Raw genomic sequence first — 16,833 nt, forward strand, 5'->3', positions numbered from 1 at the left:
ACTGCTGATGGTGTTTGAAGCTATTACAACCTTCACTTTGCACACAGAACAGGCAGCCCAGCTGGCTGGCCTATAGTGGGTAAGAAACCAAGTAGTGCTTTTTTAATAAATGTATAACATCTTAGATAAATCATACAAAGGGCTTTCACCATCATACCTTTGTGAGAAATCAAGGATGAGATTTGTGAGAAATCAAGGATGAGATAGATCTGCACACACAATATGCTTTGATGTCTGCTAAATCAAGTTCTCTTCTCCTTTTCACAGGCAAATCTCTCCTAAATATTAAGGGAACCCATTAAAAAAAAAAAAAAAAAAGGTAACGACCAAGGCAGTTAATGCAAAATGGGAAGAAGTTTCCTCAGAGATGATGCAGATGATGCTCCAGCTGGAGCAAGTGTTAAGCACACAGCTTAAGTCTTTTCAGTGATATCAAATTCAGCTCTCAAGAGGAAGTTTTGTATTTCATCTGCAAACCCAGACACCAATATTAAGGAGACACCTTTAAAGCATCCAAACCCATTTATTTTTCCATCTTTTTTCTACCCCTTCCACAACTCTGCTCATTCTCCTCTACTTAGTACCAAGTTCCATTTTTTAATGTTTATGTTTCCTGTTCCTTCTACAGAAAAATGAATACCTTAAAAAAACGATGAGAGGTTTAAAAGTAATGTCTTTTTCTGGGTTTACCCTTGTTGAAGGAGAGGGTCTGTACTGGCAGCACAGCCAGAGGAGGCATCATCCAGTAACAAAGCCCCTCCTGTGAGTCAACAGGCATCAGCTATGCAGAGATGCACCAAAAAAAGAGCAATACTCCTGGAGTATTAATGGCTAATTAATGGCTAATTGAACCAGCTGTTGATTTTCTACTGAACACATCAGTCAAAACCCCAAAGACTGTTGAAAATTAAATGCTGCTTTTGCAGATGACACCTGAGGTGATGTATTGAAAATTACTGTTGATGGATACTAGAACAATCAAAGTTTTGCAACTGAAAATCAAACAAGTTCCAAGGGGGGAACAAGGGAGGAAACTGCATCTCTTCTCTGCTTCCCCATAACCACTAGAGAAGCAAACTCAAAGCATTTTCAAATCCAAACATACTTCACTTTCTTCTCTGTTCACAGCCAAAAAAAAAAACCACTCCACATTTGCTCATGAACCACAATAATTCTATTAATTTGAGCTGTAATTCAGTAGCTTGCCTTGTACAAGATTTCTGAGCTATAGGTACCCTACAAGCTTTGACATCCATTTATCTCAGTGACACAATCATGAGGAAAGACAGACTTTAATACTCAGAAGGAGAAATAAGGACAGTAGCTCCTGTCCTGAGAAGAGAGCACAAAAAGGAAAAGACACGTCCAAAACATTGAGAATTATCAATTGCAAAATGATTTAACAATTAATCCTGTTGATTCCTTTGCAACCTGCAACTATTTAGTGCTCAGTTTCTTTGAGGTCTCTTGAGATCCTATCTGTCGAAAGAGATCACAGCAAGCTTGTGTATGCCTGGTTCTATTATTACTTTCCTCAGTCCTGTTTTATGTCTCCAGCATGCTATAACTACTTGTTGGTAAGACAATGCCATCCAGCAAGCCTTGGTACAGGCTTTCATTTAACTAAGGGAACCTACAGAACTCTGCTGCATGATGTTTGGACTGGATGCTAGTAGGGTTTGTCAAGCCAGCACATGAGTTCATGCACAAGCCCAAACAGCTTCTCCATCCTTGAACACAGCCACTCCAGAACTGAAATCCTCGGGTAAACTTATGAACTTACTTATCACCGGGGATTCAAAAGAAAAGTAATGAAGTGAACAGCTTAAGGATGCAACTGCAAACAACTCAATTAGCCACGGAGGCAAATTAGTCAGGCATACATTAAACAAGAGGACAGAGGAAAGCCTAAGTGAAGTACTTCATAAAAAATATTTTAAGCCCCAATCTTGTATCATCCACCCATCCATCACAAAACTATGTGACTAAGGAGAATTCCAGGTAAAGTTCAGATTTGGAGTTTTTGGGTATTTCTTTTTTGTTGTTGTTATTTTTAAACTAGGTGTTCCTTAAGGATAACAGCAAAAGATCATGACCCCATTTCCACTCCTCCACAGTCTGTGGGTCTCCCTATGATGTTCCTAATGTCACGTAGGCTCACGGATATCACCTTTCCCGTGAAAGCACAGGGATTATCTTTCTCTACTACTTTGCATTCTCCCTTGCAAGGACAAATGACACTTCCTGCTATTCTTCCAACTGTGAAAAATAGCTACTTACATCAAGCAGAGCACCAATAGCCTCGTTTGTTAACCAGCTGTTTTGCTATAAGTTGTTATTGTATCTAAATATTTTGAAATGTTTTTCTTGCCTATAAGAGTCATTTGTTCCAGGAATTTTCCAGAAAAAGATAGTTCTTACCTTTTCATTCCAAGTAAATAAAATAGTTTCTTGGGCATACATTGCCGTTTAGTGAATTCTGTGTAGTACCCAAGAATTTAAAATAGGGCTAGCATAAAAGTAGTTACTGGGTTAAGATAGAGACATGCTCCTTTTCATCTGAGCTCAACCCATGAATGCCTATCAACATGTGCTCATTCAAAGAAGACCAGAATTAGAAGACTCACATCACGTTTTCTAAATAGTGGTAGTTTTGTACATCTAAATTTTTTTAATGAGCTTTCCCAATGCAAAAAGCAAAGGTTGCTGCAGAAACAAACAAATGAAGAGAAACAAAAAGCTGTTTCTCAGAGATCTGTAAACTTAATATGACGTCATTTCCTCCATGGTGGTCCCTTTATTTATTTTATTTTCACTCAACAACCATGCACAAAATGTTGATAAAGTCAAAGGTTGAATCTTATCTCCCATTCTCATGTTTTTTTAGGTACATAGAAGTTTCCTGGAAAAGTTTATACATTTAGGGATGTCTGGACCTGCTGGATTCTCAAAAACAAGATGTTACCAAGTGATATCCACTGAAGTTAGGTCATTATCATCTATGGGAATATGTTCTTCAGTAAGGAGGATATGTAACTCACCCACGTAGCCATACTGCCTCATATTGCTCTCTAGGGTGGTAGCACAGATTAGCGTGCTTTTAAGATACAAGCAGCTTAGAAGATGAACCTCCTTCCCATATAATTTTCAAATCCATTATATAAATTTCTAAGCAGAAGAGAAACTATTTTGTATGCTTTGGAAACAGAATTGTACTTGAGTGGCATTTCTTCAATAACAGTTGTCAATTAAAGGTAAAAAGCATCCTAGCAGACACTGAAAGAAACGTACACAAAGAACTGAGCCTTTGTATGTCCCACAGTGTCTGGAAAGCATTCCCTGTATTCCCCTAAGTCTATGATAGAGATGAAATGCAGTTATCTCACTAGTATTTTTAAGCCCAAATGAAGTGTGTCCTCTTCAAACCTGAAAGTCCAATTGCTTCAGGACAGATCCTGCATTACCCTGTCATTCCCATGCAGATACCAACATCAGCCCATGCACAAAGGAAAATACCTTACAAATCTAATAGATTAAACTTCCTGCTCCTGACAAAATAAAATTTTGCCTTCATATTTTGAGTATAACAATGTAACAACAAACCAAGCCAAAGGAAGAAATCTCCCACAAATGCACCTGACGAAAAGTAAATAAAATACATATTCCTGGCACTAGGCCTCAAAGGTTCATAGGTGATAGCACTCACACTGACAAATTATGCCAAACAAGAAGTTCTGAACTCTCACTCAAAAAACTTCATCCACCTGTCAGGAAAACAAAGCACATCTGGAGCCAAGCTACATCATTTTAATTGGTTGAATAATAAAAAAGGGGGGAGAATTGCATTGAGGCCAACATAAGTAAAAACAGGGCTGAACTGACCTTGACATACGCTAGGTAATGCTCACACTTTTCCTGCATGTACAACAGTTGTAACTTCTCTGTGACCTGTCCCACTGTCTCTCCAGAAGTCACAAAGTAAACTCTGGGTTGCTGGCTCTTTTCCTTCTTTGCCACATCAGCAGTCAGGTTATAATTCAAACCTGTTGTAAAAAAAAAGAAAAAGAAGAAAGCAAAGGATGTCAGTGAACAATAGTTACTTTCTAGCCACCTATCAATGGATCCTGTTGTCCCCAAGGCATATGTGCTTAAAAAAAGGTCAGGCCTTGCAGGCTCTCAATCAATCACAAAGTTTCCTGTGGCTGCACAAAACCAAATCCAATTCCTGACATACTCCCAAGTTTTGTGCCACTGCTTTCCCCAGCCCTTCCTGAAGGATGACAAGAAGCAGTAGGAAGTTATGTGTAAAAATACATCTAAACAGGCACACCTAAAAAAAAAAAAAAAGAAAGAAAAAAAAAACACTTAAATTATGCTATTAAAAGAAAAAGCAAAAAACAACGCAAACAACAACAAAAGCCTCAAGCTTTGTTTTCCTCTTACAAAAGCACAAACTATGCATATGTCAACCAGGATGTGGCATTTCCTGACAATTACTTCAGTTGATTTGCAGTCATCTTAGAGTTTAGCCCTTAACTAGAGGTCACCACCTTGCACTGAGCATCCATCCCCTTTTAGATGTTACACAACCTCGGCAGTTTATAGAACAAATACCCAGAGACTAGCCAGCTGTTTTCCTGCTGCTCTACAAAGCAGGTAGCTTAACACAATGGGTGGGTTTGTGATTGGATGGATATTTTTTCAGAAAAAAAAAAAGGTTGCTTGCTATGTCAAGAAGTTGCATAGCAATTGAATAATCCAAACTGATTGCACCTTTTCCATCAGCAGCAAAACTGCAATAGAAGCACAAATGCTTGCTCTGCTGCTGTTTGCAGATGATTTAAAGGCAGGCTGTGAGGTCCTTTCACTCATCACAGACCACGGTCTGTATTGATTTCAGCTGTTATCAACGCAATGATGGGAGTACCATGAGACTGGCCCACTATAAATGGCTTAATTAGTTGATTATCTTTGTATATGACAGCCAGTGACAGCTCCTGTACTGATTAGTTACATATGTAGGGTGATTACCAAATTATTGCTTTGGTTTTTATTCATATTTTAAGTCCTAAATGATTGAAGCCAGATAAAATGCTCCCCATAAATGTAAACTTTTTTTTAACCGAGAATTTTATAAAAATTCAGTGCAAATGTAACATATTGCTGGATTGAGGTCTTCTATACATAATTTCAGCAAGGGATCTTTATTGTTGGTTGCTGCATTCTCATTCTGTTTTGTATTGTCTTTTTTAATCAATGAGAACTGATCTCTTAAAATTAATACTGCCACCAATGTTCTCTCCTCTAATCATTTATTCACCGAAGTCTCATTGCTTTAAAAAATTCATTTAATGATATTGTGCAACTTGGTTTCTGTGAGCATGCAGCATTTCCGTAACTCACACCCACCTCACTTTGTGCTGCTTTCTGACCAGAAGCCCAGCGTTTGGCCTGTTTGAAATCCCAGCAGTCTCTTTAATTTTTTTCTTTGAAGTGTACACATACCACACCCAACCCCGATTTTCTCTCTTCCTCTTTCAAGACCCCACAAGCGGGCCTAGGGCTGTGCCTCCATCCCCTGCGTAACAAGGCGATGTGCCAGCAGACCCAGGCCCTCATGGGCCCGCTGGACCATGCGTCCCTTCAATGAGGAAAGGATGGCATCCAGAGGGAAAGGGGCCGCCCAGGGAGGCCCCGAGGGAGGTCTCGTCCCAACACCAGCCCCATACCAGGCCTCAAGGCAAAACGTTTCCAGCTACCACAGCAGCAGTGGATGTTTTCAATCAAAATGTGCAGTCAGCCTCTCGTCCTCCCCTACCCCCACGTGGCCACCTCCCCTTTATTTTGACAACTTGTTTCTATGTTATATCCAATGATGTCACATCAGTGGAAAAACTGAAATATCATGAGTAAGGCTTTTTTTTTTTTTTTTTCCCCACTCTGTCTTCATTGCTTCCAAAAAGCAGCCAGGGTGGGGAAGATAACTGGCCAGCCTCATCACCACTGGTGGTTTAAGTTTCTCCTGCTGGCTCCAGCAGCAGATCAGGAGGCAAGCTCTTGCTAGCAGATTTAACTCTTGCAGGTAATGCCTTGAAATTCTCTTCCAGCAGCTTAAAGTGTAGTTAGCAACGCTTCTGCAGATCTGCCCATCCACTTCACACTATCAAAAGAAAACTCTGGCATGGACACAATGAGAGTAGATGAAGGGCTTTATTTTTCTAGTGATTATTCCTTTCCTGTAACTAAAGTCTAATGCCTAAGAGGCCTCAGTAATAGCTCCCCCTGAGAAATTTTGGGTCATATCTCCAAGAGGACTACCAGCCAGCAGAGTCACTCCAGGTGGTGCTTGGACACCACAGCAACATACCTGCCAAGTAAAAATGGCATTTTTACAGTGGATTTGCATTCCTAAGTGGCACGACATGCAAGAGGCATGCCCTGCAGAGGGCTGAGGGTAGCCCTGAAGAGGACTGGAGTAAGGAGAGGGGCAAAGAGGACAGTGGTATCACATGGTCTGAGACAGGAATGACAGCTGGCTGTGTTAATGAAGAGCCTGCACACCCCCAAGCACCCAGCAAAACACTTCACATCTCACTCAGAGGACGCCACAGCATACCAAAGGCCCGTGGCAAAATGCTCAGCAGGAGCGCATCCCTAAGGACTTGATAGGCTGCTAACTTGTACCGATTCGGGGGTGGACACCAAATAAATTGGAAAACACATACCTACAACAAAACTGCTGCTGAGGCATTCATAGGTTAGCACCACTTGAGACCTGCACCCAGGTCTCTTGGAAAAACAAGAGACAGACAGAAATAACACTCCTGCATCAAACTACAGCAGGATGCTGATAAGAAGAGGAGTATCTGCTTTTGTCAGGTTTTGGATCAGTCATGTTCTTCAGTCCTAGTAGAATACCAAAGCAGAGCAAAAACAACAAACAACTCATTATTCCACACTACATCTCACAATGCTCTCTTAGACAACACTATCTGGGACATGAGGACTACTCTAGACATGGATCAACGTACAAGTGATACACGGCTGAAGCAAACAATGAAGGAGCAAGTTTGAAGAACTATCTAAAGCACCTACCTCCAGCCAAATGCCCCAAACCTCTTGTTTTCACAGCCTTTAAAATTCATCTAACCCTTACACTGGCACAGATTTTTTTATTTTTGTACAGGAGATTACCCAGATCATAGCCATGAGTTTAATTCCCTTCTCTGGTGGAGATGAATGCAGTAACTCATGCACAGAGATGCCAGCAGCCTCTCTCTTATTGTTCTGGTCACCCAGAAGTGTGTGGTCTGAAGACGTTGAAGCCTGATCATCCAGGCTAGGAAAGGATTTCATCTCGTCCCTGCTTTTTCTGAGTTGTAGCTCAGCCTAATGTTCTGCAAGCAAACACTGTCACGTCGTGAGATCGTGAGATGTAGCTGTGGTCAGGCAAAGCATGAAGCATCACTGCAGAACACAACCATGGCAATGCTGAGCACACATGCCCTCAGCCTAGCCATAAGGGAGGACAGCAATAGCAGCAACTACACAGCAGAATCTATGCAGGACCCTCAGGAATCTTTGACCATTATTTGCAGTGCATGTCACAGTCCCTGTTGCCGTGTCTTCATCAGTACTGCTCATCTCTCCTGCACCCTCAATGCCAACTTGCTACAGAGCCACACTGCATTCCAGTAGCTGTACCAAACCTAAACTCAACCCATTTCCTAGTATAGAGGAAGCCAATGGGGGACAATAGAACATTTTCTGTCAGTTTAAGATGTTTTGGGATGTTTTTCTTTTTTCCTTAAAGTGTGCAATACATACATATTTACCTTATCCAGGAAAGCTGCTTCCTTTCTTTCTCACCTTGCAAGAGCTGCTGCTGCAGAAGAGAGCGTGCTGAGCACTATTCTACAGAGACCCTTTGGGGGGCTGACAAAGCATTGCATTTCTCACACATCCAAAACATACCAGAGTTTGACTCTGATGGTGGATGCTCATCTCCCCAGAGAGCACTGAGGCAGAGTGAAGGGTCAGACAATGTCTGGCATGCAGAGCAGAGCACACACTTCATTTGGGCATTGCACTTTGTTCAGGCAAAACCATTTCTGCAATAAATTCATACTTCTGAAGACCATAGTCAGCAAACAGTATCCACGAAATGGATGGGAATTATACAGTCATTGTCAGCATCAAGAAGCAACAGTAAACACAGACTCTATTACATGACCAACAGTACTGCAACTGCTGTTGGGGAAAAAAAAAAAAAGGAAAAAGAAAAAAAAAAGGTGGGAAAGTTTTGTATGCAAGTGAGACAGATAAGACAGCTTTCCTTCACATGGCACTTAATGAAACAGCATGTTCACATAAGCCTTGTAGACAAACATTTCCCAGAGAAGAATGCTGCCTGCACGTTCAACTTGACTTTCTAAACATGTAGTAGGTGACCAACTTCAGCTGCCCAACAGCAAGGTCAAAGCCCAGATTTTCCAACAGTAACCAGCAGTTTTGAGTGTCCATACTGACAAGCCTTAAGGGAACAGCATTTTTCAATGAGCCCTATGTTCTCACTGCCTGACTTATCAGACCGGTCCCAGACATCTGAAGCTGAGGCAATCCCAGAGTCTCTGCCACAAAACTTTAACACAGCATTTCAGCAATTCTTCATGCCTTTCAGAGTCTGAACTGGACACTGATGTACTTGGAGGAATATTTTATTTTTTTCCATATTTAGCCACATAGGAGAGGAATGGTTGCAGTATTTCCATGAATTGTTCCACCCTTTGTTAATTGATACTCTTCAGCTACAACATAATTAAAATGGCCTGTTAGATTACAAACTGAAAGCTTATTTGAGATATTGTATCCAAATCATATCCCCGAGGGTTTTTATACAGTCAGTTCTGGCTGCAATGTTTTCAAGACAAATCAATTTGCTAGAAGTATTGTATAAAAGGACAATGGTTGGAAGTTTTATAATCATCTACTTAATAGTAAAAAAATCCCTTGCAATGAGACGGATGTTACCCACCAAAGAAGATGCACACGTGCTTTCACCACAATAAATCATCAAGAGCACTGTTTATATGACAATGCAGAGGAATGCAACTGGCTCTTACAAGACATGATGAAGCAGAAGATAACTCTTTCATGAAAATGGGGAATATATATTTAAAACGAGAAACAGGCAGATCATTTCTTAGCCACAGGTCAAGAGACACAAAATTAAAGCAAAGCAAACATTTTAAACAGTATCCCCAGGAACACAAGAAAACCTAGGCATTCAGTAGATCTACTCACAGATTTTCACAAAGAAATCAACACCCCTGAAGCACCCAAGGACACGTATTTTCTAACTGAGAGAGTAGCAGGACATACAAAAAAAAGCTGTATCAAAGCACATATTTGTCTGCTAGGAGTCTGACATTATTTACAGGGAAGGAAAAGGGGCAAAAATAGAAAATGAAGTCCCAGTTGCATCCATATGTTAGAATCCAGAGAAATCTTAAACTACAACTCTGTTTTTTTGATCTTTCAGGTGACTGTGATGAGATGCATAAAGCAATGCCAACGAGCAGCTTCTAGTTTGTACTCCACATGAGAGATAAAACAAGCCCACTGCCATTCCTAAAGCATGGTCAAGTTAAAACAGCATGGTTGAACTAAATAAATCCAGTCTTCATGGTATTTAGAAATGCTGTATCTATCTCAAACCACTTCAGGCAATACCTAAGACTGGTAAACATCGGGATGTAAAAGACATAGGCAATAATTTAATGCAGTCAAGATGTAATGACTGGCACAATTACACACCTTACATGATTTCATTCACCCAAGTGAAGTGTAAGTTTACAGAATGGTCTCTAAACCACCCATGTGGTTTAGAGACTAAGCAACTCAAAAGATATTCTTGCCATCAATAAAATACTGGGCTATTTATAATTGTTTTACAGATGGGTAAACTGATGCATTGAAAAGGATTTGCTTGTGTCTGGCGGTAATAACACCCAAGAGTTCAAATTTATGGTGCTCTATTTCAAGACCTCCATGTAGATTTTCAAAAAGTATTCATCCAGAGCATATCACAGCTGCTTTATGATACAGGATGTGTATAAAAAAAATGTGTTATCAACAGGCAAATAGAGGGAACATGAACTTTCAAAACACTGTTTGCTTCTGTGTTCTCTATCCTTGCAGTAAGGCTAAGGATACGTTTTCCTGTCCTTTCACTGAAGAGAAAACTACTCCAATATTATCTCATCCTCATCAGAAAAGGAACAAATTCCAAAGGAAGCATCTTGGGAGCCTCCAACTTTCTATAACTGCATACCCCAGCTCACCTCAAAAAAATTTCTTTCACAGAAAACCTTTGATACTGACTCCAAAGGGAGCCCCCAGCTCCATGTCAACCTGTCTGGGTGCCCCTGACCAGGGCCGGCACAGGTACCTTACCTATTTCTCCAGGAACATGCTTGCCACTGAAGCGAAAGCATGCTGTGACATTGAGGCAGTTCACAGGCTGCAAACCATCATGGCACTGAGGAGCTGTGATATTGATGGATGCTGGCAGAAAAATTGAGATGTCCATGGTGATGACAGGTCTGGATCTAGAGATCAACATAGAAGTGGAATTGAACAGTCATTCAAAGAGAAGTTTCTCAGCCAAAGCAAAACAAATAAAAATCGGTAATGTGCACAATTTCAAGCAGAAATTAAAAATAAAAAAATGCATTTGAACTCTAAAACAAATTAGCTCTTGACCTAGCTGGCAAAGACAGCTAGCTTCTGAATGAAAATCACAGCATTAGCTTGAAGTTCAGTGCTCAGATACAGACTGCAGGAGGCAGCTGGGGTAACTGATAATATATAACAAACATCTCCAGTAAAAGTTGCATAAAGTCTTCCTGATGACTGAAGACAAAATTAGCAAGTGAGGACAACAGACTCATGCAAGTGAGGCTGCTAGCTAAGGTGCCTGCATAGTCAGGAGAGGTAAATAATGGTCCTAGGTAAAATCTGTAACCTGAAAGTCAAGTTGGGAGCACAGGGGTAGGAGATGCATCCATACATATTTTTTCTTATGGTGTAAGTGGGACAAGAGTCAAAACATTCACATTTTCTGGAAGAGCAAATATTTGGGTAATTTCTCCCAGCAGATGCTAAGAAATGAATACTCTTTCCATGTTGTAGAAATCTACTTTGGGAGTGACCCAGTGCACCGTGAATGGAAGTTTTCCACCCTTGCAACTCCTACACTGAGCTACTGCTACAGTAAGTCCCAGCTGAAGAAGAGCTCAGCAAGAGTCGCAGAGCAAGCTAAGGACCACCAGGGCCCAGGTGAGTCTGCTCTCAGATGACACAGAAGTGCCACCAGCTTTCCTGGGAAAAGCAGCTCAGAAATCCAGTATCTACAGAGCTGTCCTCAGTGCAGGACTTCAGTCCAAGTATTCAGCAGGTGTTATTCTTCGTGGTTTCAGTTCCGTACATGTCCAATTTGAACGTGCTCTTCCAAAAACAACTCCAGTATTTAAAAAAAAAAAAAAAAAAAAAGTGCAACAACCAGCAGATTAACTTGTAGGGTAGTCCCAGCACCCTGTAAGGCCAGACCACATAAGCAAACCACTTCAGGACTCTCACTCCACAAGCCACTTAATTTGGAGGTGTGGGAGAGAGGAGAGAAGAGAGCAGGGATTGTGGTTACACCTAATTCATATCAACTGGAACAAGATTCACATCAATCTCTGAGACAGCTGCTCACAGTCTTTTACCGCAGCTTGAAATAACAGTGCAAGTTTGCCTTACGAGATGGAGGATGAAGATAAAATGCTAAGCCTAGAAATATATACAGTAATGGGGAGGAGGGCAAGGAAAAAGGAGGAAAAAGAGTGAGCTTCCTAGGAGCACCCCACTATGGAAAAAACCCTCTCCAAGTGCTAGGGGAGAAGTAAAAGAATAAATGTTATAATTGATCTAAAACAATATTTCCTCTCGAAAGGAGAAATTTTTCCAGTCATGATGCACTGATTTTCCTTTAATGTTAACTCACTTGGTTATTCATTGGGGAAAAAAAAATAAATAAAATATGCCTGTCAAACGGCCATACACACACGCAAGTAATATAGCAACTACAATCTGCCCCAAGTCACCACGGCTTCCACAAAAGCCTTTAATATCACTTGGCAAAACATTTGTTGGTTTTGGCCAAAGGACTTCACAAACGCTTCTGTAGGGGTATGGAAAAAAAGCTGATTTCTTTATCCTAATCTGAATCTAAACAGCAAGAGTGACATGCTCTGAACTGGAAGCAGCAGCAATTAATCAGGCTGCCCACATCATTAGCCAGCAATGCCCAGATCTCCACAGAAAGGCACAGGCAGTGACTGAATGCTTGGCCAGAGGTTACTAGGCTGTTGTGGTGCATGTTGTTCTAAATATCACCGCAAACCTTTCTGAGGGCCTTTTTCCACCCTGCAAGGAACAACAGTGCAGGAGAACCACACACAGTTGTACTCTGAGTGGTTTCATACCATTGGGATTGTGAAGTCCTGTCTCAGCGCACAGCACACCATTTTACAGAGCATCAACTGGCTTCCCCTGTTTGTGTGACAATGGCACTGAAAGCCCTTCAGAAGACTTGACCAGCTGCCACACTTGTCGTTTCTTTCTTCCTATCCCTTTATTTTGTTGTTTAACTGACTCAAATGGAAACAGAGTCATGCTTTCCCTGCTTTTAACTAGATGTGGGTTGGCACATCTTTTCAGCACTTCAAGCATTTGTCTTGCCAATCTCACCACACTTCCCTATCTTCCATTAAGATACAGGAATCCTTACTTCTACTAGTAGCAACACCTAGTTACTGTCAGTATTGTTCTGTTAAATATTTACAAGTGCAACAATGGAGCTACTGGCAAAATTAAAACTTCCCATTCTCTTCTGTGTGCCTCAAGCCTGCTTGTACTCTGTCTCCACCTGTATAATTTGGCGAATCAAGCTGCCACACCTCCCTCCATCAGATGAAACAAGCAACTGTACTTAATGCACACAACTGAACAGTAGCCCAAATGCCATGTGTATTCAAAACATCTCTGTATTTCATTTCCTTACAGACTCTTATTTCATGCTGCAGTCCATTATAACTCGCAGAATTAAATTCTGGCATCGTATGCAGCTGGCTTTTTGTTCCATTTTGTTCCCTTAAATAATACTTTGTTACTGTTCTTACATTTACATAAAGTACATAATCTTCTCACATATTCAGAGCAACCTTTCTCAAGAGGCACTGAGATGCACCACATCTCCACCTGGCTTTAACTCTTTGGTTTCTTCATAGCACTGAGAGGTCATCCCTCACTATGCTGTTATGGTTATGCTTGAAAAGCAATCCAATTTGATTTTGCCTACAATAGACTAGGGAGAAAATATGTGGGGTGGAGGACCTAGACAGATATAAACAGAAACAATTAAAACAACAATAGAGCAAAAAGACATGGATCTCACCTTAGGAGTACCACATTGTCTGACAAGAAGGCTCCAACAGTCATATCTGAAATTTTTGTAACATTTAGACAGTTAAAAGGGAGGCACAGAATTCAGTTCCCTCAAGTCAGTTGGTAAATGACAGAGCATGCATTAAAAAAAAATCTATCTTAAATCAGATAGCTTAGCCTTTAAAATATTATTATATCAAATGTGTTATAATTAGCGGATTAGGTCTACGAGGATGCTTCACTTTACTTCATCATTTGTTTATTGTTACTATTATTGTCTATATTTTTGTAAGTTTATTATCATGACTGAGCAGCTTCCAAGCAACTTATAAACTTGGCAGGATACTAAACTTCCTCTGCTTCAAGACCTCAGTCTTCTGTCATGACTGCCCAAACCCCTTGAATCAAGCAATCAGCTCAAATTTTTGAGCCAGGAGCTTGAATAACAGAGGGGAAAAGGAGGAACACACTCAGCTTCATTGTCCTCTCACAGATGTGGGAACCAGCAACCCGGAAATGACCAGCTCTGGTGTTTTCTCAGCGTGTTGCTCCAGCGTTGCTGTCAGAGCAGCACACGTACCTGGGTAGCCATTGCCATCCATATCAACTCCCCCCGATATGGACTGGCCGAACATCCGCAGCATTGGGTTTATTGCTTGCCCAGACAGCTTCTGCAGTGGAAAACACATCAAGTGAAATCATAGGAACACAAAGAAGCCCTGATTAAAAAATAGAAAACTTTGAGCCTAATTTTCATGGTCACCAGGGCTTTCTTCCATGGGCTGGGAGTGCTGCACATCTGCAGGCTCGCGTTTCACCCACGCAGCCCAGAGCAGGAAGGCTGCCGACTTCAGGAAGCCCTTCTGCTCTGGGCTAGGAGGCGGCCAGTGCTGACTTACAACAAAACACACACCTGCTCCACAACTCTCATGCAGACCAAAGCAAAATAAAGAACACATCAAACAGATTTCTTTGCGAGGAGTAAATTTAACCGTGCCCCAGAGATTATTTTTTTTTTCACATTACCTTCTGTCTTGGTTTCAGTTAGAACAGAATTAATTTTCTTCCTAGTAGCTGGTGGAATGCTGTGTTTTGGCTTAGGATGAGAAGAGTGCTGATAACACCCCGATGTTTTAATTGTTGCAGAGCAGTGCTTATACCAAGCCAAGGACATCTCAGCCTTTTGCTCTGTCCTGCCAACAGGCAGGCTGGGGGTGCAGTAAGAGCTGGGAGGGGACAGACCCAGGACAGGTGACCCAAACTAGCCAAAGGGGTATTCCATCCCATCTGGGGTCATGCTAAACAATATATAGGGGTGGCTAGCCGGGGGGAGGGGGCCAAGGAGGAACGTTGCACCCCCATGCTGCGTCTCGAACCCGTGACCTCAGATCTCTTTTCACGTCGCGAGGTCAGGGTTATGCAAGCACCTCAAGCCAGTGAGCCACCGCCGCCTCCTCCAAAGGGCCGGACTGCTCGGGGTTAGGCTGGGCATCGGTCAGCGGGTGGTGAGCAATTGCACTGTGCATCACTTGTTTGTACATACTATTATTACTTACCTATTATCACCATTGTATTATTATTATTATTGTTATTATTATTTTTGTTATTATTATTTTCCTGTCTTATTAAACTGTCTTTATCTCAACTCACGGGCTTCACTTTCCATTTCTCTCCCCCGTCCCAGAGAGGGAGGGGGGAGGGTGAGCGAACGGCTGCGTGGTGTTTAGCTGCCGGCCGGGTTAAACCACGACACCTTCATTTATGGTAATAAAAGATTTCAACAGCATCTTCGCAAAAATAATCATTAAACGAAACAGAAAATTCTGCATTACCATTTCTTTTCACAAAGTTTTCCAGCATACCCAAACTGATTAATTTTCATCCCACTTGGAAATCCTGTTTTTCATCAGCAGTTATGCAGTATTTTGTGTCAGTGTGGAAGCTGTATCTCATTTCTGCCTCCCCAGCACACAGCTACTAGCACCACTTCTTTTTTCTAATTACAAACACAAAAACTTTCTCTAACCAGCTTGAATTGTAAAGGTCTTTGCCTGAAACAAATTACTGTATCAAAACTTTTTCTACGGTGAGCTGATGTCTCTCAGGCCTTATTCATTATGCCGGGCCATCAATGCAAGACTCGAACTCTAACTAGCCTCTGACTGCAGAAGTTGTAGACAGAAGAAACCTATCCCACCAACTAGTTTTGAGGCTGGTAGTGGTGCTACACAGCTTGTGACATATGACCAAGTCTTCCCGGCCCACCCACAAAAGGACACAATATTTGGCAAAAGGTCAGAGGGGAGTCCCATGGAAAAGAAGACAAGGGGAAGAAAGACATCCTGCCATCCTGACAGCCAGTTTAAAGGAATACCAGTCACATACAGATATCCCTTTCCTCCTACGTTTGTGTAGATAAGACAACTGGAGAGCACTTCCTTCCCACATAACATCACGTTTTTGGAGAGTGGGTCCCAGTTAGGGTGGTAAATCCTGCCTGCAAGCAGCCCAGCAGACATCTGCAAGCCATTACAGTCTAGAAGGCAGAGGTATAAAGCTGCTCTGCTTTTAAGTGCCATGAATGGAAACAGCAGGCCATGAAGCCAATTAAGTTGCTTCTGCTCAGAGCCACCACTCAAGCTGCTGTGGCAGTGTAAGGCAGCAACAATGATCAGCAATTTGAATGAAGCAGGGGAAATCTAACAAAATGAAAAGAGCGAAAATGTATACCCTGCAGCCCCCACCACACACCTTTCTTGGCTTATTTAAAAAAGGAAATCCAGGTCATTAAGATGGCTCATGGGTATAGTAATAAGATACAAAAAGTCTTTCACCTCTGGGTTCAAACCCAGGCCAGGTAATGAGCTGAAGCTGTTACACAGCTTTTTTGGGTTGCACGTGGTATATGAATCAGTGGTGCGTCTGTCTTGGGAAATGGCACAAAAGTAGCGCCCCCTCAGCTGCCTGGGGACAGGAGGCAAAGATGGGAACAGTATCACAGTATCCTGCTATGCTCTGGAGCTGGGCTTTGTCCTGCTAGGGCAAGCAGAGAGACATGTGCTGTTTGCTGCCCTTGCTCCTCTGATGGGAAGGAAGAGATAGCAAGCAGGATGTTTCACTTACCACTCTGCTGATCTGGGCTCTTTCAAAAATATTGAATTCCCCCATGAATGACTCCTCCCCCCAAAAAAACAAAACCCTGATCCATTGCAACAAGAGCTGGAAAGCTCCAACCTTTGAACAGCCCAAGAACCTCCCAGCCAGAGGCTCTTGGAAAAAAATGGGCAGGGTCCTCCAAATGCCACAAATTAGTGCATTTTAGAAGTATCCATGAAGAGTCAT

At 41.8% G+C, this 16,833-nt stretch overlaps 1 protein-coding gene across 5 annotated transcripts in view; it reads right to left on the reverse strand.

Annotated features, from left to right (window-relative positions):
• Positions 1-16,833, reverse strand: part of ITGA9 (integrin subunit alpha 9) — a 233,597-nt gene that overhangs the window by 171,610 nt on the left and 45,154 nt on the right. For all 5 annotated transcript variants that reach the window (XM_072033282.1, XM_027451383.3, XM_072033285.1 and 2 more), the window contains exons 12-15: positions 14,072-14,162; positions 13,502-13,547; positions 10,456-10,610; positions 3,883-4,043 (exon numbers count right to left, since the gene is read on the reverse strand). In XM_072033282.1, the coding sequence (XP_071889383.1) occupies positions 3,883-4,043; positions 10,456-10,610; positions 13,502-13,547; positions 14,072-14,162 (453 nt within the window). The remainder of the gene's footprint in view (positions 1-3,882; positions 4,044-10,455; positions 10,611-13,501; positions 13,548-14,071; positions 14,163-16,833) is intronic.

The sequence above is a fragment of the Anas platyrhynchos genome, chromosome 2 (genome assembly GCF_047663525.1).
Source record: "Anas platyrhynchos isolate ZD024472 breed Pekin duck chromosome 2, IASCAAS_PekinDuck_T2T, whole genome shotgun sequence".
NCBI classification, from domain to species: domain Eukaryota; kingdom Metazoa; phylum Chordata; class Aves; order Anseriformes; family Anatidae; genus Anas; species Anas platyrhynchos.